The following is a 27,183-nucleotide window of genomic DNA, read 5'->3' as shown; positions in this document are numbered from 1 at the left end:
TGACGCATTAAGTGTCTTTAATCCAAGGGACTGAAGAGCAGACCAGGAAGATTAGTATAAGCCAACAGACAAAAATTTAAAAAAAAAAAAAAAAAAAAAGGGATAAAAATTGGTTTTTAAAACAAATTAAAATTCCATACAGTGTCTAAAAGATCACCTAAAAACTAAACATTGCTTAAAATTTTTTTTTCCCCATTCAAACACATTTAACGCAGTGAAACGTTGTGACAAATAATAATAATAATAATAATAATTCATGGACTAAAGACTTCAGAGCAGCCGTCCTGCTCCCAGGAGTGGAGGAGCATTGCCAGCCCCCCAGCCCCGGGGGGGGGGGGGGGGGCAGTGCTGCTGTCCCAGCTTGAGCTACGGCCCCGTGCCTTTTCCACCCCGCTCCACGCAGGACAGCATCTCCCCCAGGGGGACAGCATCTCCCCCAGGGCTGGGGGAGCGGGCAGAGGCGGCAGGGAAGCATCTGCTCCCCACGTCCCTGCACAGCGGGGTAAAACAGGGGGCACTGGCCTCCTGCTCGCCCCGTTTCCCCCGCCCCCCCCCCCCTGCCCACCCCTGAGGTCAGAACTGGATTCCAGGCACAGGTACAGACTGCGGTGCCCACGGCGGGGGGCTGGGGGCCACACGCAGCTGCTCGCCCACGGACACGACACACACCCCACGCACAGACAGACAGTGACACAGACGGTGCTGGCGGGGAGCCCTGCGTGCCGCCCGGTAGAGGCAAGGCTTCCAGGCTGGGGAGGGAGGGGGGTTGGCTTTTGGCTACCGTGCTTTAAAAGCAGCAGTTTTCCAGCCAGCAAAGCAGCATGGCAGCCACAGGGACCCCCCGCTTCCCCACGCCAGCCCTGCCACACACAGCAGGACGGGGGAGCAGGCAGCTCTCCTTCCCCACCCCTAACCCATTCCCAAGCCCGAAGCCCATCCTTAGCCAGCATCCACACCAGGAACACACTGTCTGGCTTTCAGCTCTACAGTAGTTTTTAAAAAATATTTATATGTTATATACCCTAAAAAGGTCACCACAGGAATTTCCATGTCTTTGGAAGGAAGGAAAAAAGAAAAAAATCAAAACCATTTCACGAAAGAAAAAAAAATTATCCAATTACCAGCGGCGTTCACCTACAGGACAAAACCCCTGGCCGCAGCGTATGGATCTGACGGGGGAATCTTACCGCCTGCTCCAGCAAGGTCAGAAACACAGGTGAGTAGCTAAAAATAACTAGTCTGGTATAAATGTCTGAATTCCATGCGCTTGATATAACAGTCTGTCTCTTTTTGTCTTTTTTCTTAAAAAAAATATATATATAGTTATTGCTTTCTCAAGGGCCGGCGGGCGCGGGGCACCCTCAGTGGGGGAGCGCGGCAGGCTCGGTGGGGTTTGCTTTCTTCCGCCTCTTCATCAGCAAAGGGTTCGAGGAATCTTCGATTTTCTTGATCTTGATTTGTTCATAGTCCACTCGCATGGTGGCCAGCGCGCTCGTCATCTCCTCCTGCGGGCAGGAGGCACAGGCAGCGCCGTCAGCAACACCCCGCGCAGGCACAGCCCGCAGTCCCCCAGGACCCCCAGGGTGGCTGTCCCCCCTCCGAGCTCCCACAGGGACAAACTGCTGCAGCAGGGGCTGAGGGTCACACCGCCAATTTTTCCAGCCCTGTCCTGAGCACAGATCTCCCCGGGAGCCAGCACCCTCGCACCCAGCCCGAATTTGCCCCGTTTGTGATGAGAAGGCAGAAGCGGACAGTGCCCAGATGGCACCCGGGGCTCAGAGCGTTTCAGAGAGCAACAGAGGGAGGTTTTACCTTCACGTCCTCCCACAGATCCTTCTCCTCTTTCAGCACGCGGCTGGTGTGCAGCGGGGTCTGCGGCACCTGCATGGATTGCTGCCAAGAGCAGAGGAGTGTGAGCTGGGAGCCGCAGGCATCCCACCCCTGCCCCATCCTCGTCCCCATCCCACCCTGCTGCCTCATCAACCCCGCACTCACCATGATCCAGGGGTGGTTCATGAACTCCGTTATCGTCATACGCTGGGTCGGGTCAGTCTTCAGCAGGTTGCGTATCAGCTGCTTAACTGGAAGGGTTTGGGCAGGGCTGAGCGTTAGTGGGTCCCAGGGGGCTCTCCCCATGCTCCAACCCGAGCCAGTGGCCCCACGGTGCCTGCATGCACCTCCTGTCCCCTCCGTGCCACAGAGCTCATCCTGGTCAAACCCTTCAGCCAAAGCCTCTCCAGCAAAGAGGCGAAGCTGCAGCATCACTGGGAGGTGGCCCACGCTTTCCCCCAGCCCTCGCAGCGCTGCTGGACACAGGGCTGGCCCCGATGGGAAACCTCAGCCTGGGGACAAGCATCGCAGGCACCACATTTACCTTCCTCCGATACTTCGGACCATTCTGGATTGGGAAACTCGTACTGGCCCATTCGGATTCGCTTCTTCATGCCAGGTGAGATGGCCAGGCCGTGGTTGGAGTAGAAAGGGGGGTACCCACACAGCCTGCACCAGGGGAGGGAGCAGAGAGTCAGTGCGTTGCCCCAAAAGCCCCCCAGCAGCACCTGTGGGGCACGGGGCAGTGCCAGGAGCAGGAGCAGCGCAGCTGGGAAAGGCTCAGCCCCACCAGCCAGCAAACAAGGTCAGAAGCTGCATCCCCGCTTCTGACCATGGCAGGACGGCGAGGGACCTGTCGGACTTACAGAATGTACATGATGACACCGAGGGACCACATGTCACAGGACTTGTCGTACTTCTCCGGGCCCAGCACCTCCGGGGCTGGTAAAGAGAGAAACAAAGTCCTGAGTCAAAGCGGCAGCGCCCGGTGAGAGGGACGTGACCATCCCACGGAGCTGCCCAAGAGCCGCCTGCAGCTCCGCACAGTCTCGGCAGCCCTGCTCAGAACAGCGCCAGCGCTGCTGCATGGGCACCAGCACGGCCACGCAGGCAGCAGAGGCAGCAGCGGTGCAGGGTGGTGCCACCTTGCAGCCCCGAGCATGATGCAAGGGAGGCTGCAGCACGGGGGTGCAACGTATTGGCCACACACACCGACACCACGCTCATCGCAGCCCACCAAGGGGTGGCATGCAACCCCTGCACGCACCAGCGAGCTGCAAACCTGCACCCAAAGCAGCCCCCAGCCCCAGGCATCCCAGACAGGGCTCGCCCCCAACACCACGCAGGAGCTGAGGCTCCAGGCTGGATGCAGAGCTGATGGGCTGCACGTGGCACCTTCCAAAGCCCCCCGGCTCTGCCCTCCAGCCCTGCAAACCTGCAAGCTCAGGACCCCCAGCCACTTACCCACATAGTATGGCGTGTAACACGGAGTGGCCAAAGAGTTGTGCGTGGTGGTTTCTTTAGCAAAGCCAAAGTCCGTGAGTTTTAGCACAGCATTGGGCCTTTTGGAGGTGTACAAGAGGTTTTCCGGCTGTGAAAACACAGGGAAGAAGTGAGCAGAAGAGCCAGAGCAGCCTCAGCATTGCCACAGGCCAAGCGGGGCTCGGCATCGCTGCGTGAGCGTGCAGCACGTACCTTCACATCCCGGTGCGCAATGTTGATCGAGTGCAGGTACTGAATGGCTTCCCCAATGCTCTTCATTATCTCTGAAGCCTCTGAAGCAGCAAAATCAGAAGCGTTTGTAAGCAAGATAAAATGAGCACCATTCCCTGGGTCAGTCTGCCGACCAGGAGCCAAAGACTCTGGCTGAGGCCAAAGGGGTTTCCTCCACCTGAAGTCCCTCTTTCCAAGCAGGCCCCGCCCCAGCACCCAACCACGGGTCAAATGCAAACGGGAGAGAAACTCCCAGGAGAAGGGATGGGGCAGGCTCCAGCCCCTGACCCCCCCCACCCAACTGCACAAGCCCCAAGGAGGGGCTCGCGCTGGGGCAGGGGGGCTGATCCAGCCCCCAGCACCAGTAGGGACCCCAAATCTGCAGGGAAAACAGCTGGGAAAGTTTTCCCCATGGGATGGGAAGCCAAGGGAGGCAATGGGCTCAGGGTTTGGGGTGTGCGGACACTTCTCCTGGCCACAGGAGCAGCAGGGATGGGATCAATGAGCTGTATGAGAGCCACATCCCCTGGACTTCATGTTTTTTGAGAGGAGTGGGTGTTCCTGAAGGTGACTGAAGCTCCTGCCTGTGCTGGAGTGGGACGGACAGGGTGTGGGGGGGGCTGAGCAAACATCCCCTGCTCTCAAGCCAAGTGCAAAACCCCCACTGGGGATTCAAAAGAGCAACTGAGGGTTTGGACTGGACCAGAGACACTCCTACAAACATCCAGGCATGGTCAAAGACAAAACGCCTCATCCCCACGGGCTCCATACCCCGTTCCGTGAAGGCCTGGTCTCCCCTGTCTTGAATTCGGCTGAAGAGCTCCCCGCCGTCCAGGCTGGAAGAGAAGCAGGCAGCGTTAGATGCTGCTGCATCCGTCTCACCACTGGTGCAAGTGGCACCGCAACCTCTGATGCTCAGCCAGGAGCTGCACAGCTCGGCAAGAAACAGCCCCCTTCTCCATCCCAAGCCCTTGGATCGGTGTTTCTGGGCACGGGGTGCTTCAGAGCTGCCTCCTTCCAGAAATAAGCGGGGCAGAGCCTCCGTGCTGGCAGCGGAGACGCTGGGTGCAAGCGGACGTGGTCTCCCCACCAGCCCACAGAAACACATTTACAGTAAAGACAGCAAACGTGGTGAGAACGCTCCCAGCACACCCAGCCCCATTTAGCTCACAAGCCAACCACCTCGCCGGCACACTAACCCCGTGCAGAAGTGCTGAGCAAAGACTGTGGCACAGGCGAGGCGTTAGCAGCACCGAGATGGGCTCACGGATAGGACGGGGGAGGCAGAGACTGAACCCCGCTGCAGCAAAGCAAGTGCTCACACAAGGTGTTGGAGAAGGACCGAGGAAAGCTTGGTGTGGTTCCCTCCCCAGCCAAAGGCTCCCCAGGTACCCTAAGGAAAAACCCAGCTCCCAGAGAGATCAGGAGTGAGATCGGGGATAATTCTCCATGAGAACAGGGATAACGGTGCTTCCTGTCCCTGCCTTATCTGACTTGAGCAGAAACGGCTCCCGGCTTCCCCAGCACAGATAGCATCTCCTGCCAGCGCCCTTGACATTTGCTGGACATGTGCAATACAGATCGTGTGCAGCTGCCGCTGCACGGAGCGGACAAGGGGACACACCATGCTCACGCTGAAAGTCAAACGCTGCCTTGTGATGGGTGTTACACCCAGAGCATCCCTCAGGCAGCGGGCAGCTACCGCGGAGAGACGCTGCAGGGAGCTGTCGTTGCCCTGGGGGACTTGTTTCCTACCCTTCAGCTACTGCTTTCTTCCCACACAAACAGATGTGCCACACAAACCTTTCCCATCCCCGGCTGCCCAGCGTCCTGGCGTGGTTCTCAGAAGCCTCTTCCCACACAAGAGCCGCTCGGGCGGCTGCCGCGCCGCCTGCCCCGGCGCTGCTCACAGTGCTCCTCGCACCCGCTGCCCCCCCGGGCAACCTACTGGCTTGCCAGAGGAGAGGTTTTGGCAAGGAAGCTGCATCAAATCACAGCTGCGGTTGGGATGTGGTTTCAATACTTTCCCCTTCATTCCTCCTCCTCCCCAGGTTATATCAAGCATCTACCCGAATCAGAGCCACTCAACTGCCGCTGCAAGAGATGCAACAGCGTTAGTAGATGCGCCAGCTCGGCTTGGCTGCGCGCTGCCCAGCCGACTCCACCGCAGGCTGCTGGGGTGCCAGGAACCCACCGACTACCCTGACTTTCGATGGTCAAAGTCAGTTTGGTTATGATCTACCTGCAGCGAGAACCACAGGCCCTAAGCCTCCCGACAGCCAAGTGAGTTTTCAGAATGACTCAGAGCCAGCACAGCTCCTGCCGTCCCTCCAACGCCAGCAGTGCAGCACCTCTTCCAGGGCTTGCATCCCTACGGCTTGCAGGCTGCAGCCCCCAGCACAGCATCTCCCTGGGGTCCCCAGCACCAGCGCAGGAAGGTGCTCACCCCACTTTTGGCATCACCCCATTGCCCTGCAGGGCTGTGGGTGCTCCTGTGGGTGCTCCTGTGGGCAGAGGCCACCCCGGGACTCACCACTCCATGACGATGAGCAGACACTTCCTCCCTTGGTAGAGGTTCTCGTAGACGTCCATGATGCGGACGATGTGCGCGCACTGCGACGCTCTCCAGTGCAGCTCCACTTCCCTGCGGGCCTTCGGGCAGTCCTGCAGCATCTGCGAGAGAAGCGAGACCCCGTCAGACCTGAGCCCCCACAAGAGCCGGGCCATGGCACCCCCCGGGCACACTGCCCACGCAGGGAGGACGCAGGGGACGGGGCCAAGCGTGGGTGCTCTCTGGGGGTGGCATCGAGGTGAGCTCCAGCACGCTCTGTGCAATGCCTCCATCCCCATCTAGTGGGAAGAGCGTGAAGCCACCCGCCCTCGTAAGCCTCTTGCCCTCTCCTCCAAGGCTACAAAAAGCTTATCCCGGCTGCCTACCCCCTCCCTGCACCCCCGAGATGCCACCCCGGTGCCCAGCCAGCCTGTGCCACCAACCAGCAAGACTTCCATACTGCATTTAGGAGCAAACTTCTGCACACTGGTACCTCCACCACTGTGCCCCGGGGTGTCACCCAGCACCCTGGCTCTCCTCTTGGCAGCCCCCCAGCAAGTGCCACCCACCCATCACCTCCCAGACACCAGGCTGCTGCTCAGTGGCACTGCCAGGACCCTCCTGCCCTTACACACGGCAGAAAAGCACCTTGCCACGGCTTCAGAGGCCACCAGCCCCCAGCCACACGTGCCTGCGGACCGGACAACACAAACAGCCAGATGTTGCCTAAACAGCAGCTTTTCTCCCAAGCAGCAGCAGCTCTTTAATGAGGCCTCTGCCCTTCCCAGAGACAACTCGCAGTCTCCAGGTGCAGGAAGGATTTGCTCATCTGCCACATACTATTAATTACCATGTTTATCAGGATAAACAACTGGCCTTAATTATTATACTTCTAAATATAGAGCAACAAATGTGTCTATCTTGAGCATAGTTCATTTTCCTTCCTGTCTCCAGCAGCTCTTGGGGCCAGGCTCGCCGGAATGCCCCAGAGCAGTTCTGCACCTCGATGTTGCAGTGAGTAGGGACACGTGGAAATGCATCCCACCCCCCGTGTGCATCAGTGGGAAACAGCAGGTTTGGTCATTGTACCAAGAGAGAGACAGAAACTTACTTCTTGCCCCTCTGCCCTCTCCCCGCCGAGCTCCCAGGGCTGCTCCGCAAGGAAGAGGAGCGTCAGCCCCTGGGATGCTTCACAGGCTTGGCAGGACCCGAAGCGGTGCCCAGTGCATAGCAAGGACCCCTCTGCCACAGGGGGATTCCACAGGAGCAAGGTTTAACGCTTGCTGCAGCCCCAAAAGACACACACTGCCTGTGATAAACGAAATGCTTGCTGACAGCACTCGTGTAACAGCAATTTGCACTCCTGCCTGCAACGGGCCACTTGCCCTTAGCTGCAGGGCAAGGGACAAATAGGATGCACACTTCAGCCCCCTGCCCGTAAACCCTAAACCCATTAGGTGGGGTTTGGTCTCACCTCTCCCACCTCCCCAGCTCTCCTGCTTCCCGAGGAAACCCGTGCAGGTGGACAGGGTGCAGGGTGGCTTCTGGTACCAAAACATCTGGGGGCTCAGCAAAGACCAAAGTAGCCAAGCCACCCTTTGCACAACCATTTGCACCGACAGCATCGATGCAAAAGGAAGGCAGGAGGCTGGACAGCCCTTTCCTACTTTGCCATTGCTTAATTACCCTAAAAACCAGATCCTGCCAAAGCCATAAGCAAACACAGCGCCAGTCCCCCCCCAGCAGCCACACAGGCAGGGAAGGGGCCTGGAGAAAAGCTTGGTTATTTGCAGCTCCGCTTCGAAAAGCCTGGCGTGGGGAGCCAGGAAGCTGAAGACTAAAAAACAATTTGTAATTACGCACTGGGAAAATTGAACAGCAGGAAGCAGACAGTTAACATCCTTCTGCACAAGACAAACAGGAGATGTACAGAAATATATATCCAATTTTTAGAGGTCACTCGGAGCGCTTTTAAAGGAGCTTAACTGTATTTCTAATGAACTAAGAGGCAGCAGCCTCCATTACCTGTACCAGCACAGCCCTGATGTTTGCTTTTGTACACAGGCACCTGCAGGCGAGCAAGCAGCTGCCCCGGCGCGCTCAGAACACACCAGCTGCAGCTCAGCTGCACCACAGCCAGCTCCCTCTGCCACAGAGAGGCCATGGAGAGCCTGCTCGCCTGCCTGGGAGAGGATTAAACCTCATTAAGAGTCTGGTTTGGTCTATTTAGGAAATGTTCCCCGTGGCAGGTGACAGCGCCGTGACAAGGAGCTGAAGACCAGGTGCAATGAGGCTGCAGGGCGATGCGGGAGGGACGTGGCAATGCCCAAACCACGGCAGAAGCAACCCACAAGCTCAGCATCACCCACATGGCCTCCATCCTGCCCTCAGCACACAGCACCGGCTCCCTGCGCCCCAGGGTCGTGCTGAGCATGGCACAGGGGGGAAGGACCCTTCGGTCCTGGTCCAGGCACAGCGAGGGCAGCGCTTGCACCAGTTCCTCACCAGTTTCTCCTCAGCAGATAGCTCCCACAGCCGATGACTCTCACTCCCTCCTGCACTCCTTGGCCGCAGCCAGCAGTGAAACCACCGGTGGGTGACATCCTGGCATGCCAAGTGTCGCTCTGGTCATGGGAACTCCACATCGAACGTATTTGGGGGTGTGTGGTAACACTGCTCGGGTCCCTAATTTAGCTCCAGTATCCAGGGCAGCCTATGGCTGCAACAAGATTTATATTTCTTGGCTTGCAACAAGGAGGCTGGGATGGGAAAAGCACCTCGTGTCTCCCTGAGGTTCAGCAAGGGTGAACTGCCCCTGTCCCACCCCAGCTGAGGGTACCACTCCGGGGACACCGTCCCCTCCCACCCAGCAGCTTCAGAAGCAGGAGATTTTGCAACAGCCGTAATCCCGAGCACAACCAGAGTTAACCCTTTGTAGAGGGGAGACGGCAGCAGATGGACAACCTGCTGGAAACCCCTGACAGCCCCCTGCTGCTCCCAGCGCAGCTTTTCCACCTCTGTCCTCTTCTTTTCCCCTTCCAAGGGAGAGCTTCTTGGAGATCATTGTTTCAGATAGGAAAGGCTGCGCCACCAGCTCGCTCTTGCTGGAGTGGAGGGCTCAGCACTGGGGCAGCAGCTGAGCCCAGCACCGAAGCGGACAGTAACCGGATCCCCAAGCTACACAAGCATCCCCAGGACGGGGCACAAGAGCAGCGCTGCGCAGGGGGCTCGGCCACCGCCTCCGAGCAAAACCAGGTCCCTCGAGCAAGGGAGTCGTGTGCGTTTCCCTTTACAGTGGTTACATGCTTTAGGTGCTAGCTTTGCAGCCAGCGCAGGTCTCTGAACCGCCTCTCATCATCAGAGAGCATCTCTGCGTCTGGGTGTCCCTTCAAGACTGCGAGGGACAGGGGACAACCAGGACAGCCATGCACCCCAGAACCCTGCACTGTCCTGTCTCACTTCCCACTGGGAAGGAGGGAGAGCAGGGAAAGAGCCACCCCACCCCACCGCGGTTAGGGAGGCAATTCAGCTCTCAGCCGTGTTTCAGCTCTCCTCGCTGCAGCTCGACACCTCTGCGATTTCGCCAGACGGCGTTTGCTGCCATCCTGCGCCTTGGCTCAGCCCGGCTCCCCCAGGAGCCGTTACACGCTGTGAGAGAAATTAGTTACGTGCAAAGCTAAACACACTCATTAGCTTCAATAAAACCCACAAGCCAAGGGCTCTGAAACTGGGCCCACCAGCACACGGCACAGCCCAGCCACTATGTGTGGGACCCCCACGGCAGCAAAGGCTCCTCCCAGGCTCCCACAGCAGCGCCGGGATTTTCACCATCTCTGAAAGACAAACCCTGGAAGCAGATGCTGAAAACAAACCAGAAAACAAAACAGCTCGCGGGGCATCTGCAGGGGGATGGCACCCACCCAGCAAACCCAAACCCGGCAAGCTGCCTCCACGGTGCAAGGAACAGGGCTGCTCCCCGCCTGCCACCGGGAAGGAGCTTCAGCAGAAATGAACGGGCTGGGGGCTCTGCCCCGTCTGCTCGGCAGCACGGCGAGCTGCATCTCATCCCCCATCTCACGCCGAGCACAGTGAAGGCAGGTGGGCATGGGGAAGGAAGGAAGATGCCGGAGAAAACAAGGGGGCTGGAGCCACCTGCACTCACGTTCCCTCACCCGCGCGCGTCCTCAGGCACCACTGATTCAGTCTCACCGCCTCCTCCTGGGATGATGTGCCATGAATCACAGCGGGTTGGCAAAGGAAGCTCCCTCCTCCGCTGGCACGGCAGGAGGTCCCAAACGACCCCGTCCCAGTCCTGCCGCTACCCACCGTGGGTGCCACTGCAGCCCCGAAGGGTACTGCCCCTCGGCGAGCCACGAGAACTTGCTGTGATCACTCGGATCGGCAAAATACCCCTGTGCAAGAGCTTGCAAAGGGAAACGCACCTCCCATGGGCAATTTCCATGAAAACTGAGGATCAGGCGCATACTGGCATGCCAAGCTGTTCATTTTCCTGGGCTCCTCCTCTTTGCTCTGGCTTCACGCTCACCCCGGGCGCCCCAGCTGCTCTTGCAGGCAGGGTATTTTTATTTCTGTGTGTATTTTGATCACACCCAATTCCCCTCGGTTCCCAGCAAAGTAGCACAGGCTGCACGCCTCACCTCTGCGGCAACTGCCCCTCCAACAGCCTCCTGCAACAGGACCCGCAGGAGCGTGCCCACGCCACCTCGAGGAGCTCCCCTCGGGAGCTGTCTGCACCACGGGGGTTAAAATAAACTCTTCTTAAGTTGCAATAAAAATAAACCTACAGTGAAGAAAGGCAGGCTGTCATCCTCCCGAGTTTTCAGCCCAGAAGCAAAGCAGAGGTTCCCCTGCCTGTACTGCGCACGCCAGGTTCCCCTGACTGGGCTAGCACGGGGCAAGGAGCACTTTTTCCTAATAAAGCAAAAGGATTTCTCTTCAAAGGATTTGCCTCTTCTAATCCCTCCATGAGCCCTAGTTGCCAACTGGCATCAGCTGCTTCACACATTTGTGGAGCCAGCGCTGGATGCTTTGCACATGCTGTTCCCACCTCACAGCACCGGGAAGGCAAAGCCCCCCTGCCCCCCGCCACCGGTCCCCGGTGCCCACCCCACGAGGCACAGTGCTGGGGGACCTGGATTAAACTGATCACTTCCCCTGTGTCTGTCTACGGCCTCTAATGCCAGCCCATGCGGGGAGCCCCCGGGCAACCGCCCCGAAGCTGCCCCAGCATCTCTGCTGGGACGGTTCGGAGGGGACAAGCAGCAGAAGGGCACAGGAGCGGCAAAGCTTCGTTCCACTTTTGCTGTTTATGAACTCTAGAAGGGAAATAAAATCACGAGTCCCAAAGCCCCTGAGAGGAATTACGTTACCAAACGCAAGGGAATTGATAGTTCAATCACAATGCAGTAACGCGCAGCTCAGGAAATCTCCCCCACATCACCAACCTTTACCTTAAGCCCATCCCCACTGCTCGCATCCCCCGTGACCCAGCAATGGGACTTTCCCCAGCTGGGGATCAGTTCTGCTCCATGCAAGCACACAGAGCCGCACAGTCCCTGCCTGAAGAGCTTTGAGCCCCAAGAGACCAGGCAAAAGCCTCATCCTCACGTTTGTTTTGCCCGGGGAAAGCCAGAGAGGAGACGAGAGGTGACGTGTCTGGAGGAGGAGCCGCGCATGGGTCCTGCAGCGTCCTGCATGCAGCGTGCCCCAGCCTGCCACGCCAGGGTGCTATTTAGAAGGGTGGCCGCTGCTCCTGGATGAGATGGCTTCACCCAAGCCTCACGGTTTGCAAGGCAGGACAGTACCACCCACCTTCTGGAGGGATGCTGGTGGTGGCTGTGGTGCCCGGGCAGCCGCTGAGGCTTTGGCTGTTTGGGAAGTACACAAGCACAGCCGGCTCCATGCATCAGTGGCTTCATGCCCCACTGCCATGAACAAAAGGTCATCCTCCACATTTACTTTCCTCGGGGAAGATGGAGAGGTTGGAAAAAGCGTCCCAGTAAGACAGAATTATTCAGATTAGAAAGAGCTACACATGGAGCAAGACTGGAGATGCAATTCAGGCCGAGCAAACGTGAACTGACACACATGCTCGAGCTGCTCGGCTGCATTCTCTGAGCCTGAATTATCGGAGCGCTTGGAGGAAGACCCAGAGCCATCGCAGCGAGCGCGGGGAAAGCTTTCCCACCGTGCGGACCAAGATGAGCAATGAGCCAGGCACGAAGAGGCTGCATGTGCAAGGGGCAAGCTAAAAACCCTGCCAGCAGCAGCCAGCACGCTCGCGGGGGCAGATGTCGGAGCAGGCAGCCTCATCCCTGCTCCTGCGGGTGATTTTGCAACAGGGCAGAGGATGGAAACGGGGCGAGGGAAGAGGCAGCTATTGCACCACGCTTTCACAAGGAGACCCATCGCACCGCTCGCCTGCAACGGTTGCACAACCCTCCATGCCCTGCGTGCTGCCAGCTCCCCTGCCCACGGCTCCCATGGGGGTCCATGCCCACGACGGGATGCTCAGGACCCCCTGCCCTACAGCCCCCACCCCCACCGCCCAGGGCATCTGCTGAGCATTTCCCCGCTCTTCCCCACGACAGATGCAGCAGCTATTCAGCCTTTTCAGGCCGCAACAAAAGCCTCTCCAGGCACACAAAGGCGAGGAGCAGAAGAAAGGCTGGGGCTTAAATAAGAGCCACCTGCCAGGGGCCTGTGCCCCCCGTGCAACTGGGGTGCTGCTCCCCAGCCAGCCCCGTTCTGCAGAGCCCATTTACCAGCAGCACAATTATTCTTGGCACGTTGATTTCAAAGAAATGAAGCTCCGAAGCGAGTACTCAGAGGCAGTGCCCTGGATGCTGAGGGAAGGGCCACCAGTGTGGTGGGGACATGGCGGGTGAGGGCAGAGGAGGAGATGGGGAGATAGGAGGGGGCTGCAAAACTCATGGGAAAAAGTCAAAGCAGGTAAATGGCAACAAGGCGGCAGCACGAAGCATCCGCGCTGACTCACAGCACCAGCAGCAGGCTGGAGCTGGTGCTTAATGAACAGAAATAAATAGTTTCAAGCTTCACGTATCCGAGAAAAACAAAATTTGGGGCCAATTCAGTCCCAGGTTTTTGTTTTGGGATCATCCTCTTCTCCCCGTACACCAGAAGCAGCACCAGGTTTCAGTGACTCACCCACTGCTTGTCTCTCGGGATGCTCCAGGGCTGGTGTTAGTGGCCCAGGTGAGACAGGCACTAGCCATGGTCAGCAAGGCTCCCACGTCCTGCTGTGCAGAGGGATGCCCAGGAGATCCCAGGGAGCAGACCTGGATGGAGCGATGGAGCCACCCCCCTGGCCAGGACCTCCAGGACCTCCCTGTGAATCCAACAGGGACAAAGGGGGACATGATGGCCAAAATACCCCAACCCAGCCCATCCCTTCCTACAGTCACCCAAGATGTCACTTCCCACCAGGAGGTCTGAGCAGGGAAAGGACTCGGGGCTGGGAGAAGCTGCAGCCCAGCTCTGGACAGAGCTGCTGCAGGGGGGGTGATGCTCAGAGACCCCTCTGCAAACCAAACCAGTGCATCCCGCACGCCTGTGCTGCAGCCCCTGCCAGGGGCACGCCGCAGCCACCGGGGCCTTTAACAAAGCGAAAGGAAAATGAGAAGCCAGGGAGGGGCGGACGTCTTCATGTGAGACATGGCTGCAGCCAGCGGATCTGCTCCATGCACAACCCCTTTACTCCCACCTCTTCGCAAAGCTTCGGGGCTGGGGTCAGCTCCTCCTCCTCCCCAAGCCCCATCCCCTGCCAGATTTCCTACCGGAGCTGCCGAGCTCATCAACAGAAAGGGGCACATACGTGCTTTTATGATAGGAAGTGGTTGATATTCGCAGGTGTGATTAATACATTAGTAAACACTAATGTCAACCATTAACTCAGCGCTGACCTATGTCCCCCCCTGCACTTCCCTCCCACAGGCACAGCTTGAAAAAACCCCTTATCGCGGCGCTGGCACGGCCAGCTCTGCCAGCCCCCTGCCCCAGGCCGGGGGCTTTCCCTCACACGGCAGACGCAGACGGACGGACCAGCTCAGCCTCTGCCAGGCAGCCCACGGACAGCACCCGGAGCATCCTTCTGGGTGCCTTGCTCTGCATCAGCCTCGCCACAACCTTGGGGACACGACCCCACCATTACCTCTGACCCCAGGGGCAGCTTCAGGGTGATTCCACACACCAACATCCCAGAACTGCTTTTATTTTTGGACATGCCCACCCCTTCCTTAAGTGCACTGGAAGTGATTTAGGGGAGAGGCTCAGACCGCCCAGACCCACGCCTGCAAGCGGAGGAGCCGTGAAGCCCTGCCAGAAGCCCCACAAACATCCACCGCTTCCCGGCAGCTCCTGGGCTCATGCTTTGCACAAAAATGAAGTTTCTCGGGGCCCGACCCATGGGCAGGGCACCCTGCGGGACAGACGGGTGGCTGCCACCCCCTCCCAGCACAGTGATCCTGCCTGCTGCCTTTCAACACAGCAATTAGAGCAGTGAAAATATATATATATATATTATTTTTTTTTTAAAGAGGGAAAAAAACCAAACAAACCAAAACACAAAGCCGCACCAAGGCCAACCACTCTCGGAGTACCATCCATCCCCGGCGCTGGAAGCAGTACAGCCTCGGGATGCGTTTCTTCCACCCATGCCAAGACTAAGGAAGGTTTTGTTTACACACCCTTGAAGCTTGGTGACGACAGCACGTTTTGCATCATTCTGTCCTTCCCCCAGCCGTTTATTTAATAGAGTTTCACCCTCATCACAGGCTTTGTCAACACCAGGGCACAGCAAATACCTTCCTGAGGTGATGCCAGGGATGCGCAGCCCAGTGGTGCCCCACCGGCAGCAGCTGTGCCTTTGCCGGGGGATCCCTGCAGGGCTGCAGAGAGGAGCATCCCCCTAGCAGCTGGGATGAAACCTCGGAGGCACCCAAGCAGAGCCAATCTAAGGGGTTGGCATCGTCCTCCTGCACGGTGCGCCTCAGGCACGATGTCCAAACGGGTTTGAGGCTGCCAGGGCCTCGGGGCTGTGACTGTGGCTCTTCCCCGTGTGAGATAAACAGCTCCCGTGCCGGGTGGCCGCCGCTTTTGTTGACAGCGGAGCTTGTTGTGCACAGGGGATGGCCAGGACAGGAGCGACACAGGGATCTCATGAGACGCCTTTGTCTGCCCAGGCGCTCAGTGAGGCAAGGGCCCCGCGACCACCACCGCCCTCCGCCTGGTGCTGCTCCCTCCGCCTCTCACGTGGCACAACAGATAAAAAACCTCCAACACGATCAGCTCCGATGCAGCTGGATTCACGAGCCCACCCCCGGGGACGCACAGGGCAGATGAGGCTCCAGCACACGTGGGGCAGGGAGAGGGGCTGCTCCAGCCGACCCGCAGCGAGGCGTGTGATGAGAAGGGATGCTAACGAAGGGGCAGAGGAAAAGGGGAGGATTGCACCCCACTGGGTGATGGAGAGCGGCTGAGCAGCGCGCACAGTCACACGCTCCCGCTTTTCCCACCACAGCAGTCAGTGTTTTAGGGGAAATCCTGGAGGCTGAAGCAATGCAATGAAGGGCCAAGAGCCTCCTGCCACCCCGCAAGCCCAAGGGGCCGAGCAGGGTGGTTCTCCTCCACCAGCCCCTCTTCCCTCCGCACCAGCCATCCAGAGACTCCTTCAGCCAGGAGGAAAACACAGTTGCGTTTCTATTTTTAAAAAGCCCTTCTTTGCATCCTGCTGGCACCTCATTAAAGCTCCCAGGACACGGTGACTATTATTAGCTCCCTCCAGGCTTTCGGCAGCCCCGAGAGCCTCCGCGGCACCTGTTGGCAGCAGCCGCGCGGCCCCAGAGCCCGGGAGGTTTGGTGAAGCCTGGACGGAGCCCAGGCCACCAGCATCCCAGTCAGCACCGTAACCTCAAAACACCTCAGCCAACAAGCGTGCAAAGCTCATCACCAAGCGCCTGGGTGCACACGCTTCTGAAAACACCATTGGAGGAGAAACCTGAACCCCCTCCGTGTAACCAAGAGGGGAGCACCGGTATCTCCCGTGAAGAGGTCCTGCCCAACACACAGCACAAAGCAAGGGATCGGCAGCGGAGGTTTTACGCTTTTGCATCTTTTTAATCTATAGCAAAGACACATGCGCTCTGGGAAAGACTCACTGATGCTCCCGTGGATGCCCAGTACCCCACTGCTAGACAGCGTTTACCAGCAGGGACCTTGACTTCTTACCAAATACAACAGACAGCAAGGGCAGCACGTTGCACGCGTTTTGCCTGTTAGATTAGAACGGGAAAGGGCTAAGAGGATAAAAGCAGGGACATTTAAACAAACTGACAACAAAACCTACTCCTGCAGCGACTGCTGCTCCTCTGGCAGGCCGAGCTGTTCATCTCAGGTATTGCCATACCCAGCCTTTACAAAGAAAGCTCCCCTGACAGACAGCGTTACAGACACCAGCTCATCCCGGGGCAGCGTTAACCGGGGCCCGGGGGAGCAGAGGCAGCCCCAGGGCACAGGGTGGGCAGGGGGAAGCTGCTCCCTCCGGGCTGGCCAGGGGCTCCTGGGTCCTGCTTTGTATGAATTTAAGCTTTTTCAATCCCACTTATTCAGGAAAAGAGCTTAGGGCTGGGGGAAGCCAAAGAGCAGACAGGCCAGCTTTTGTGCAGCTCGGCCAGCCGCCCACCCGAGGGCTCCAGCAGCCCCCGCGTTTCCCAGTGCAAACCCTGCGGCACACTGGTGCACACTGGTACGCAGCAGTGCTGGTGCCCGTGTGGCCCCGCAAAACCTAAGCAACCTCGAGCCAGCAAAGCCTCCGTTTCCTAAGCAAGAGAGAGGAATTAAGTCTTGGAGACTAAATTGGAGACTTAATTCCAATGGCCCATATGAGCAGCACCGCACAACAAGTTACCCCCATCTTTCCCACAGCGAGGTTTAAGGCTCTTTCCAAGGCTGCTGGCATGGTTTGGGTTCAGGGTGGGTTCAAGATCCAGATGTTCACTGCTGGTTAGGAGTCAAGTCACTAAAACCTTTGAGGCATCACTGCATCCCAGCTGAACCCTCCCTCCAGTGACATTCGCCTGGTTGTTTCAGTGCAGTCTTTGGGGAGAAAGAAGCGTGAAAGGAATGTTTTAGTAAAAGCCAGAGGCCTGTGACCTGCCCAGCACAGGCTGCCCTGGCTGCCAGAAACTGGCAAAACTGAGTTAACACCTAGAGCAGCCAGAAAACTCCTTGCCCTGGTTAGCTGGACCCCGCAGGGCTCAAGCCCTCCCCACCCTGCAGTTCCTCAAGGCGAAGCCCAGAATATCAGCCAAAATCACCGCATGCTGAGGCACACGGAAAGCATAGTCTTCCGTGAACTCCAGAGCGCACGAGGCACAGACCTGCTCCGAAGCTCCTGGGGAGCAGCTCCAGCTCCCAGCCAGCCTGCCCCACGACCGCCCGGGAGGTGCCAGAGCTGTCAGCAGCATGCAGAGACCACACTTTAATCCATTCCTAAACTCCTCAGCATCTTACTCACCCAGGCTTCATCACTCCAGCATTTGCATCTCTAATGACACCCACCCGAGGCCAGGCTGGCCATCTCCTCCAGCAGCAAGGAGCTGGGGAATGGGAGCACTGGGACACTTCGAAAAATCCTGGAGGACCCGGAGTCACTCCCTCCTGAATCCCACCACCCACAGCACATCGCGCATCATGGCAGAGTTGTTCTTTATCAGCAACTCTTCCTTACAACAAAAGATACTGGGAGTTTCAACCCCAACGTGGAATTGGCAGGGTGGGAGAGGAGATGGAGAGGGAGGTGTCGGCAGCCCTGCTCCAGCACAGACGCAGAGCAAGGAACGGGGTCGTTCCTTGCGGGGAAAAGCACCAGGGACAAAAGCAAAGGCCTCCACAAGCTCCTGGGCCAGCAAGGGGGAAGGTGTCCTCTGCAGCAGCCCGGCCAGGTGCCCAGCCAAGGGCTGCAATGCCCCCAGGCTCCCCAGAACAGCCGTGTCCCCGCACTGACGCTGCCCTGCCGGCGGCACGGGAGGCACCCACCTGAAAACACCGGATTCGCAGCCCCGATGACTTCCAGCTGATAACCCGGGTTCAAGCTTCCTGGCAAGGCCGCCCTTCCCAGCGCGGCGGCACCGCCACTTACGCAAGAGCCGCCCAGGTTTGCTCAGCAATCTGCCCAGCGCAACGGGCAGCGAGGTTGCGAAATGGCTGAAGAGGAAGAGAGAGACGCACCAGAGCCTGGAGGAGGCCGGGCTGGCCGGAGGAGGCTGTTACCGGCAACGATGGCTCCCGTAGCCTGTCCGTACCCGAAAGCAGCGGCTACGGGAGCTGTGGGGCCGCGGGAGCCAGCACTCTGCTGGCGACAGGTCGCTGGCACCCACAGCGGCACCGCCTGTGAGCGAGCACAGCCCCTGCCCTTTTGCTAAAACTAGTGGAAATAGAACGTTAAAATTATATTTTAGATGCAATAAGGCCATCCTTACCAGTGAAAATAAAACCACACCCCTGTTACCAGACCATCTTCCCCTTGCTTTTTATTTTATTTATTATTTTTGTTAACTTGGGCTGAAGATAATGTGCATATTTTTCCGGGGGGGGGTTTGATGTGATTGTATCTGCTTTCCCCCCCAGCCCAGCCAAGATACCCAGGATGCCATCCTCACTGCCGAGCAGCGCTGCTCAGACCCGGCTCCCGCTTGCACCTATGGGCGCAAGAAGCGATGAGCTGTGGCTACTGGAATTGCAGGCTGACAGGACATGCTGCCAAATTTCCACAGCAGCCCCAGTTTGCGTTCCAGCCGCACTTCCCTGAAAACACACATTTGGCAGGAGGTCCAAGAAGCCTTTCGAGAGGCTGTCCTAGCTCAGTGCCGCGCACCAGCGCCGGAGGACACCGGGAGGACAGCAGACGGGGAGAGTGCTGCTCTGTTTCCGAGCCCTCGGTAGAAGATGCTCCCACCCATGTGTGCCCACAGGAACCCCAGAGGTGCTGCAGCCCTTGGGACAGGGACAGCGCAGAGTCCCAAGCTGCTGTGACACAGATTTAGCCTGTTTCAGCGTGTGGCAACGACAGCCCCGAGCCCGATTTACCCCCCTGGTCTGGGGCCAACAGAGCTGGAGAGGTTGAACTCAAGGTGGGTGCCCAGCGGAGCCGGCTGCAGCCAGGGGCACGCAAAGCCAGGCAGCAAAGTCCATGGTGATGATGACGAAGAAACTGAGTCCATCCCTCCACTGATCCTAAATCTACAGCCCAAAGCGGGTAAGGATATCTAGCAAGAGCAGAGCCGCAAAGCCCCAGCCAGGCCGGGCGCCCCAGGAACATTCAGATCTGGGTTTGCGTTTTGAACTTTATCTCTAGTTTAGGCTACAGCTCGCTGGACGGCCAGGCACAGAATCACATGCGGCCCTGACGCCAACAGCTTGAATAATCTCATTACATATGACGGCAAACGCCGTGCCAGCTGCAGACGGCTCGAGCCAGCGCGCTCACCTGCCCTCTCCGCTGGGAGGGTGTACTTTGTCACAGCAAAGCCACGTACCGACGTAACACCATAATCCATGGGAAGATGCTGTCATCCTCCCCGGCAGCATCAGACTGAAGATGGAGCCACAGCGAAGCTCCACGTGCTCAGAGACAAACCACGCTGGTACCCCATCCTGTATCCCCCTCCTGACGGGGGGTACCGTCCCCACCACCCTCCAAATGGCATTTTTGTGGCTCACAGCATCTCCAGCAAAACTCGTGTTTCAGGTCTTCTCTGGTCAGGGGGATCTACCAGCACTCAAGGACTCACGGCCCAACAGCCCATTCCTGAGGCCACGAAGGAAATGGCGAGTTAATGCACTATTAAACCTGCTGGCCACTATAATCCTTACCTCAAATTGGTAAGATCTTAAAAGGCTGAAATCTTTGAAATGACTCAGCCATGAGGTACAAAGAAACAACAGCTTAAAAGGCTGTTAAAGCTCTCTGCATTCAGGCTTACTCTTGCGTGCCCTGCTCTAACCCCGCACCCGCTCCCCATCCATCTCTGCTGGGGAACCAAAACGAGAGCCCTCTCCAAAACGAGCCTCCAGGCACCAGTCACGCCCGCAGTCCTCGTGCCGTCCAGAGCTGCAAGGAGAATGTATTTTAGCATCCTGCAGCCATGAAAGATGAGGGGCATCCACGGAGGAGATGGGAACCACTTTCAGTGGGATACGAGTCTCAGGGGCCTTTGAATTCCAATGCCGATGTCACCACCAGAGATGACCACGATGCTCGACAGCTCTGGACCACGCTGAGACGCTGACTCAACGTGACTGCCCAGGCTGGAAAGAGGTTTCCTGGGGAGCGGTCAGCTAACGCTGTGCTCCCATGCCAGCCTCTGGAGCTGGTGGAGGGATCGCCCGGTCCTCGCAGATCCACACCCCCCCAAACCCCCCCCTCCTCCCAAACCAAGCTCAGCCGGGTCCTGAAGACCATCTCCCGGGTCCTGCCACAGCTCCGCTGCCCACACCCCTGCCCCACAGGGCAGTGGAGCCCAGCGGCACAGGGCAGACATGGAGCTGCTGGGGGGCATCTGGCCAACACAGGGCCCCCAGAGCTGGCCCGTACCGGACTGCGGCAGCCGTCCTCGCCCGCTGCAGACAGCCCCGGCGCGGCGGAGGGGAGGCAGCGCGTTATTCTTGGAAACCAGGAGGTGAGGTCATGCTGCCTGAATGCTGCAACTTGAGGCCAGACGCGCGGGGCCAGTTGTGCTTGGAGAAGAGCCTGACTTCTGCAGCGGGCGGCCAGGCGAGGGCTGTCTCTGCAGGTCAGGAAGCCAGTTACATTCGAAACTAGGAGGAGGAAAGGGTGTTTTTTAACGAAGGAGGGCTCTTTCCTCCCAGTTTCTCAGCAGACAGTGCAAACCCCGGCAAAGGGATGGGTTTTAAAAGAGCATCGGCTACTGCCTCTGCTGCAAAGCCCTTGGACCACCCCGGTGTGGAGCATATGAGCCCACCACGAAGGCTCAGGAGATGCCAGATGCCAAAGCCGGAGCCATGCTGCTCCCCCGTCCCACAGGGACGGCCACACGGCCACTTCCAACCTGGCCATGCCTCCAGATGCCTACCATATACCCGCACTACCCTGCAAGCTCCACATCACCCATCAGGAGTTCATCCATCCCATCAGATCCCAGAGCACATCCTGGAGGTTTCCAGGATGAGAACAGTCACCAACTCGCTCTTTCAGGCTTCCTCAGCAGGAACTTTCCCAGAGTTTTCATCACCCGTGCCTACCCACCATCCAACGAACGCGTCAGGACACCTAGCTCTCAGTCTGCACAGCATCAAATTATTATTTATACACTGCTTTAAATGCTTTGGAGCAGGGAGCACGTGTCTGATAAAGCTCAGCGCCTGCTCTGCACCGCGCGCTACCCGGAGGCAGAGCCAGCGCCGCCGCAGCCCCGCAGACAAGCGCGGTCCCACACATCAGGCTTTCCCAACACGAGCGCTGGCAGATGGCAGAAACCTCTCCACAGGCCAGCGGGAGCTCGCTGTGAATGACAAAATAATCATTTTACCTGGCTGTACTTGGCTATTAAATCACACACACAGGAGCTGTATTTTTGTCCTGCAGGACAGCTGCGCAGGAAGGATTCATTCTGGAGCAAGCAGCTCAGCTCCTAAGCCCGGTAGCGCTTCTGACACTGCAGGACCTTCAGTAAATCACTATATCTCAGTTCCCCACCTCTGAAAACGCAAGAAACACCGATCTTTTGCAAGACCTACGGCTGATAACATCAGATTATTAAGAGGAAGAACCCCACCACTTCCTGAGCATGTGCCAAAGCAAAAAACAAGCCCCTGCTCCCAGGCCACTATCAGCACATCTCACTCACAGGTTTGACTGCTCAGAACATGCAATCATAGAACCATTGAACGGTTTGGGTTGGAAGGGACCTTCCAGACCATCTGGTTCCCACCCCCTGCCACGGGCAGGGACACCTGCCACCAGCCCAGGTTGCTCCCAGCCCCGTCCAACCTGGTCCTGAACCCTTGCAGGGATGGGGCACCCACAGCTGCTCTGGGCACCCTTCTCCAGCGCCTCGCCACCCTCACAGTGAAGAATTTCTTCCCAACGTCTGTCTAATCTAAGTCTACCCTCTTTCAGCTTAATGTATTTCTAAGAGATTACAGCAAATCCTAAATCGTTTAAACAAACTCAAACCCCAAGTCAGTCGACTCCTTTGGTCAGCGAGATAATAAACCACCGCCTTGGAAACATCCCAGTGATGTCACTAGACTTTCCACAGCTTTTCAATCATGGCTTGCAAAGGCGGCCACAGCAAAGACATTTCTGATTATATAAAACACAAGGTTAGAGGTAATTAAAATAATCCCCTCACGGAGAGTGGGGCAGAAGTACAGCAGACACACTGCGAGTTGCTTCCCGTGAGCGTGAGCCCAGGACCTTCATCTAACTCCATTGTTTAGGGGTTATTTTTCCAGCTGGATTTTCTGGGGGTTAAAGCATTTGATCTCAAGGGAAGCTGCAGGAAGCCACGGGCAACAGGGTGCTTTGCTCCCCGAAACATCTCTGCAAAACCCCTAGCCATGATGGCAGAGCGAGCACGAGGCCAGCAGCTACACCCTGGAACTGCTCGGTTACCAGCTACGAGACACCTGCCCGATTTCCATGATGGGCATCTTACAAGAAAGAATAATGAACCACGACTGGCCTTTTTCCTTCTTTGCCATCAGAGGAACCATCGCTCACAGATTATCTGATGAGGCTGAGAGCGAGACTGAGAGTGTTTCACGAACGTGCCCCGAAGCACCAGGGATGCTCCAGAAACGGGGCTGCCAGAGAGGGGACAAACGTGCAAGCGCTCTCCAGGGCCCTGCAAAGCTCTTCCAGCTCTTCCAAAGCTCACCAGTCCAGGGGAGAATCTCCCGGTTTGAAGCTGGGGTTAGGAGTGAAGTTCGTTAATGGGTTTTAAAGGAAACCTGCTCCACAAAGAGCTCCATCAAGCGACGCGTACGGCAGAGAAAAACTCACCACCTGCCATTCCTAGTCCCCACCTGCGATTTCCTCGCCAAATGAAGGCAGCCAGCCACCAACCCAGTATCTCGCCTCAAGATTAGTCTTAAAAGTGGAATTTGCAGTAGGCGAGACAGACCTCGCTCCCAGCCCCACCGCTGGAGCCTGCGTCACTAATGCCAATGGCCTGACCACAACGAACACCGCCAAGTCAGACCAGCAGTGACCTACATACAGCAGGCTTTGCAGAAATTACAAGCCTAATTTTGCCTAATAATAAATCACACCAAGGTACAAGGAAAAAAAGGGGAAGAAACCACCTAGACCTCGCATTTCAGTTCCATGCATCACCTCTTCGCAGACTTTATGTTCCCACCCTGCAGGTACATCACCTCCCATCAGAGTCGGGTCACGGGTGCGTGGGACCATCAGTGGCCTGCTTCCCACCAGGTAATCCAGGGATGCCACACTCCAGGTATTGCTCATTACCAAAAAATACAATAAAAATTGTGGGTGGGAAACTGCAAAATAAACAATAATGATCTATATGAAAAGTAACGGCATATCTCCTGTTTTCACCTAGGTACTACACAGCAGACGAAACTACCATCCGTTAACGCGCACGTGGCATCATTTTATTTAATGGTGCATCCCTGCCACACACTACTGCACTGGAAGGAGAAGAAAATGGGCTGTAACATTTTCACCGCTTCTGGAACACTGTCTCCAAGCTGAAACTCTCCCGGAGCGCTGAAAAGTTATCTTAAGAAAAGTGACTCTCAGCAAAATCCTCACCTAAATGCCTCTCTCTGTTCGGGAGAAAGAGGTTTAACAGCATAATAGTCGCTCGTGATCCAAGAGGAAGCACAACATAACCAGAAGACACCGTTAATAGCAGGGAGACACACGACAGTTTCCCTCTGATGAAGGATCACGTTGTACAAGATTTTGGAAGAGTAAATGTAAAGAGCAACGTTCCAAATGGAAAGGTTTGCTGCACAACCCAAGCAGGCAGCACAGAGAGGTTTCAGCTGTGGCTGCTGGCGAGGGGCCATCGGGAGTCTTTTAAGCATCATCTGAAACATGACAACTCGATGCAATCACTCCCGCAGATCCTGCTTTAGGTCATCTTTCCACACTGATGCAGCCCATGAGTAATTCGGATCCAAATACCTCTCTGCAGGTCTCGAACAGGGACGTTATCCCGGCTGCATACCAGGGGAGGGGGTGAAGCCAGCACGCATCGCGTCTAGGGCAGTCACCCTCGCCAAGTTTGGGCTCAGCAGTTCAGGCCAAATATCATAATCAAATAACCCCAGCCTGTGGCTCGCGCTCACCAGGGCCAGCTGGGTACGCACCGGCTTGTCCAAGAGCCCAAGCTCACACGTTGCAGTTTTTAAGGTGCTGGAAGGAATCGCTTACAGTAGCAGCTGCGCTGCTCTTTGACAAGCCAGAGACGCGTCCAACTGCCCAGCACAACTCTTCCCTCCCCGGCAGCGATGTGCAAAGGGATCAGGGAAGAGGAGCAACACTTTTCCAAAGCGGAGGTTCAGCATCGAATATACCTCACCCACCAAGAGCTGCGCTGATGCTCTGCACCACCCTGCTAACATCCTGTGCTCCAGGATGCTTCTCAACAAACACCACGGCCAAGGACCCAACACAACCCATGGCAGTAAATCCCATCCCCGTCTCCCGCACCGCGCTCCGGTACGGGCAGGGTAACGGCCCCAACCGCCCTACCCGTGCTGGGGCAGAGAGGAACCGCCGGCATCGGGCTCTTCTGCCATCCTTCCCCTTTCAGGGCTGCAAAAGGGAAGTGCTGGAATCTGAGCTTTAAATACGTGAGTCAACGGCAGAAGCGAGGAGGAGACCGTCTGTCAAAACAGAAGAGGATTTCACTAATTTCCAACCGAACGAGATGACAATACATGTCGTCTCAGAGTACGACGCAGTGGGGGTCATGAGAAACGCCTGCGTTTCCAAAGGAAAAGTCAAACTTTTATCGCACAACTGCCTCCCCCCCCCCCCCCCCCCATCTTTAACCGCAGGGTTGCCGTCCCTTGCTGTCCCTTGCTGACCCCACCACTCCTGTGGCACTTGTGCCTCCAAAGCCCCCTGTCCATTCACTCATTCAGGTTAGGAATCCCCAATACCAACAGATGGGTTGCTCAAAAAACAAAAGAGGTGGGGGGTTACGGGTTTAGGTGGGGGTTCTGTAGCCTTCGCAGCTCTCAGGGTAACGCCGAGGGTTTGAACAGCTCATGTGTGGGCGCAAATTGCATCGACGCTGGAGAACACGACGCTCCCGCCGAGCAGACTGCCTGTACCCGCGGCACCCAGCGCCGTGCTCCGCAGCTCCGTGAAGCCGTTCAAACTTCCCGAAGTCTCTCCAGCAGGAAGACCCGCTCCCCGCTTTGCTCAAAAAGCTTGTTTGGAGCGAAGGAAAGCATCGCATCACCTGGTGCTAAACCGCACGCCCTTGTATCCACCGTTTCACTACGCATCTTTCAAACAGCAGCAAGTTATGGATGAGGGATAAACGCTGAAATATTCCCTGTCGGGAGCGGGGGGCGACAGCCTGTCGGGAGCGGGGGGCGACAGCCGCTTGGTACCACACGCCGCAGCCAGGAGTGACCTGCCACGGAATGGGACACGGGGCAGCCGGTGCCGGGGGGCTCAGTGCGGGGGGCGCTGCGTTTCGAGGTGCAAAGCCCAGCGGGGACTCCAGCCGGGCTCGGGTCTCCTCTCCGCTCCAGACCCCCCCGGGCAGGCTACCCACATGTCACCTCACTTCGTACCACACCAGAGAGCTGGACAGCCATTCCGGGTGCTCCTTATGGTGTGTGTGGGGGAGTAAATATACACGTTAAAGCACAGCGGGACGGACGGGCAGCAGCCGGCCCCGCTGTCCGGCCGGCTCCGGAGCTGCCGCTCGCCCGTGCCTGCCCCCCGGGACCCCCCGGGCCGGCAGACCCCTCCCATCGCCGTCCGGCGGCGCCGCCGCTGCCCGCCCCTCCGGCCCCTTCCGCAGCACGGCGGCGGGGCGGGGGCAGCCCGGAGCCGCCCGCCCGGTGTGCCCGTGTTCCCCCCCCCCCGGTGTGTCCCCCCGCCCGGTGCCCGAGGTGCCCCCCCGCCCCCCGCACCTTGAGAGCGAACTTCTCCCCGCTCTTCTTACTGAAGATCTCCAAAACTTTCCCGTTGATGCCCAAGCCCAGCACTTGCGTGGTGACCTTGTAGTCGTCCGTGATGGCATTCTTCCGGATCTGCAGGCCGCCCTTCCCCGGGAACGGCGGCGGCGGCGCGGGCGGGGGGGCGGCGGGCGGCGGCGGCGGCGGCTGGGGCGGCGGCGGGCTGGGGAAGCCGGCGGGCGGCGGCGGTGCCCCGGGGAGCATGGCGGGCGGCGGGCGGGCCGCGCCGGGCGGGCGCCGGGGCTGGCGGCTGGGGGGGCCCGGGGGGGCCCGGGGGGAGCGGGATGGGGCTGGGGGGGGGGTGGGGGGGGGTGAAGCAGCGCCGCCGCCACCGCCCCCCGCCGGTGCGCCCCGGCCCCGAGAAGAGCGATGGCTCCGGTGCGGCTCCTCCTCCCGCTGCCGGCGCGGCCCGGCTCTGATGTCAGCGCCTCGCCGCGGCCGGCCCCGGCCGCCGGGGGAGGGACGGGGCGGGGCGGGCACCGGGCCTGCGCCCGCTGGGGCGGGGGGGGCGCCTCGGCCCGGCCCCGCCGCCCCCCCGCGCTCGCTGCCCGGGGGGAGCCAGCGCTCAGCCGGGGGGGCTGTCCCAGCCGGGGGGGTGCCAGCAGGTCGTGGGGTTCCCAGCCCCGTTGCCTCCCCCCGACAGCTTCCTTCCCCCGCTGTCCCGGCAGCATCCCGACGGCGGCCGGGGGCAGCTCGGGGGGGGGGGCGGCTCGCTGGCGCCCCAACACCCTGTTTGGGAGGGTCCGGATCCAGCTCCAGGGGGGGAAGAGGGGGTGCACAGCAGCACAGGCACCCAGAGCACCGGGGCCAAGGCAGGGAACAGGAGCGGGTCCAGAAGGAATAAAGACCAT

At 58.3% G+C, this 27,183-nt stretch overlaps 1 protein-coding gene across 2 annotated transcripts; it reads right to left on the bottom strand.

Annotated features, from left to right (window-relative positions):
* On the bottom strand, positions 1–26,690 carry MAPKAPK2 (MAPK activated protein kinase 2). 2 transcript variants are annotated; one of them, XM_055820013.1, is made up of 10 exons: positions 26,288–26,690; positions 6,077–6,216; positions 4,315–4,379; positions 3,526–3,605; positions 3,295–3,421; positions 2,697–2,772; positions 2,375–2,499; positions 1,996–2,081; positions 1,813–1,893; positions 1–1,505 (listed from the first exon to the last, which is right to left on the bottom strand). In XM_055820013.1, the coding sequence occupies exons 1-10, from the start codon at positions 26,534–26,536 to the stop codon at positions 1,362–1,364; spliced, it is 1,173 nt and encodes a 390-aa protein (XP_055675988.1). In that variant the 5' UTR covers positions 26,537–26,690; the 3' UTR covers positions 1–1,361. The 2 variants fall into 2 exon arrangements, with proteins under 2 accessions (XP_055675988.1, XP_027652891.1); XM_027797090.2 differs by lacking the exon at positions 26,288–26,690 and adding an exon at positions 13,839–13,907.
* Positions 26,691–27,183: the final 493 nt, after the last annotated feature.

The sequence above is a fragment of the Falco peregrinus genome, chromosome 16 (assembly GCF_023634155.1).
Source record: "Falco peregrinus isolate bFalPer1 chromosome 16, bFalPer1.pri, whole genome shotgun sequence".
Classification (NCBI taxonomy): domain Eukaryota; kingdom Metazoa; phylum Chordata; class Aves; order Falconiformes; family Falconidae; genus Falco; species Falco peregrinus.
Note: the sequence above shows the minus strand (reverse complement) of the source record. Positions and strands in the feature narration are given on the sequence as shown.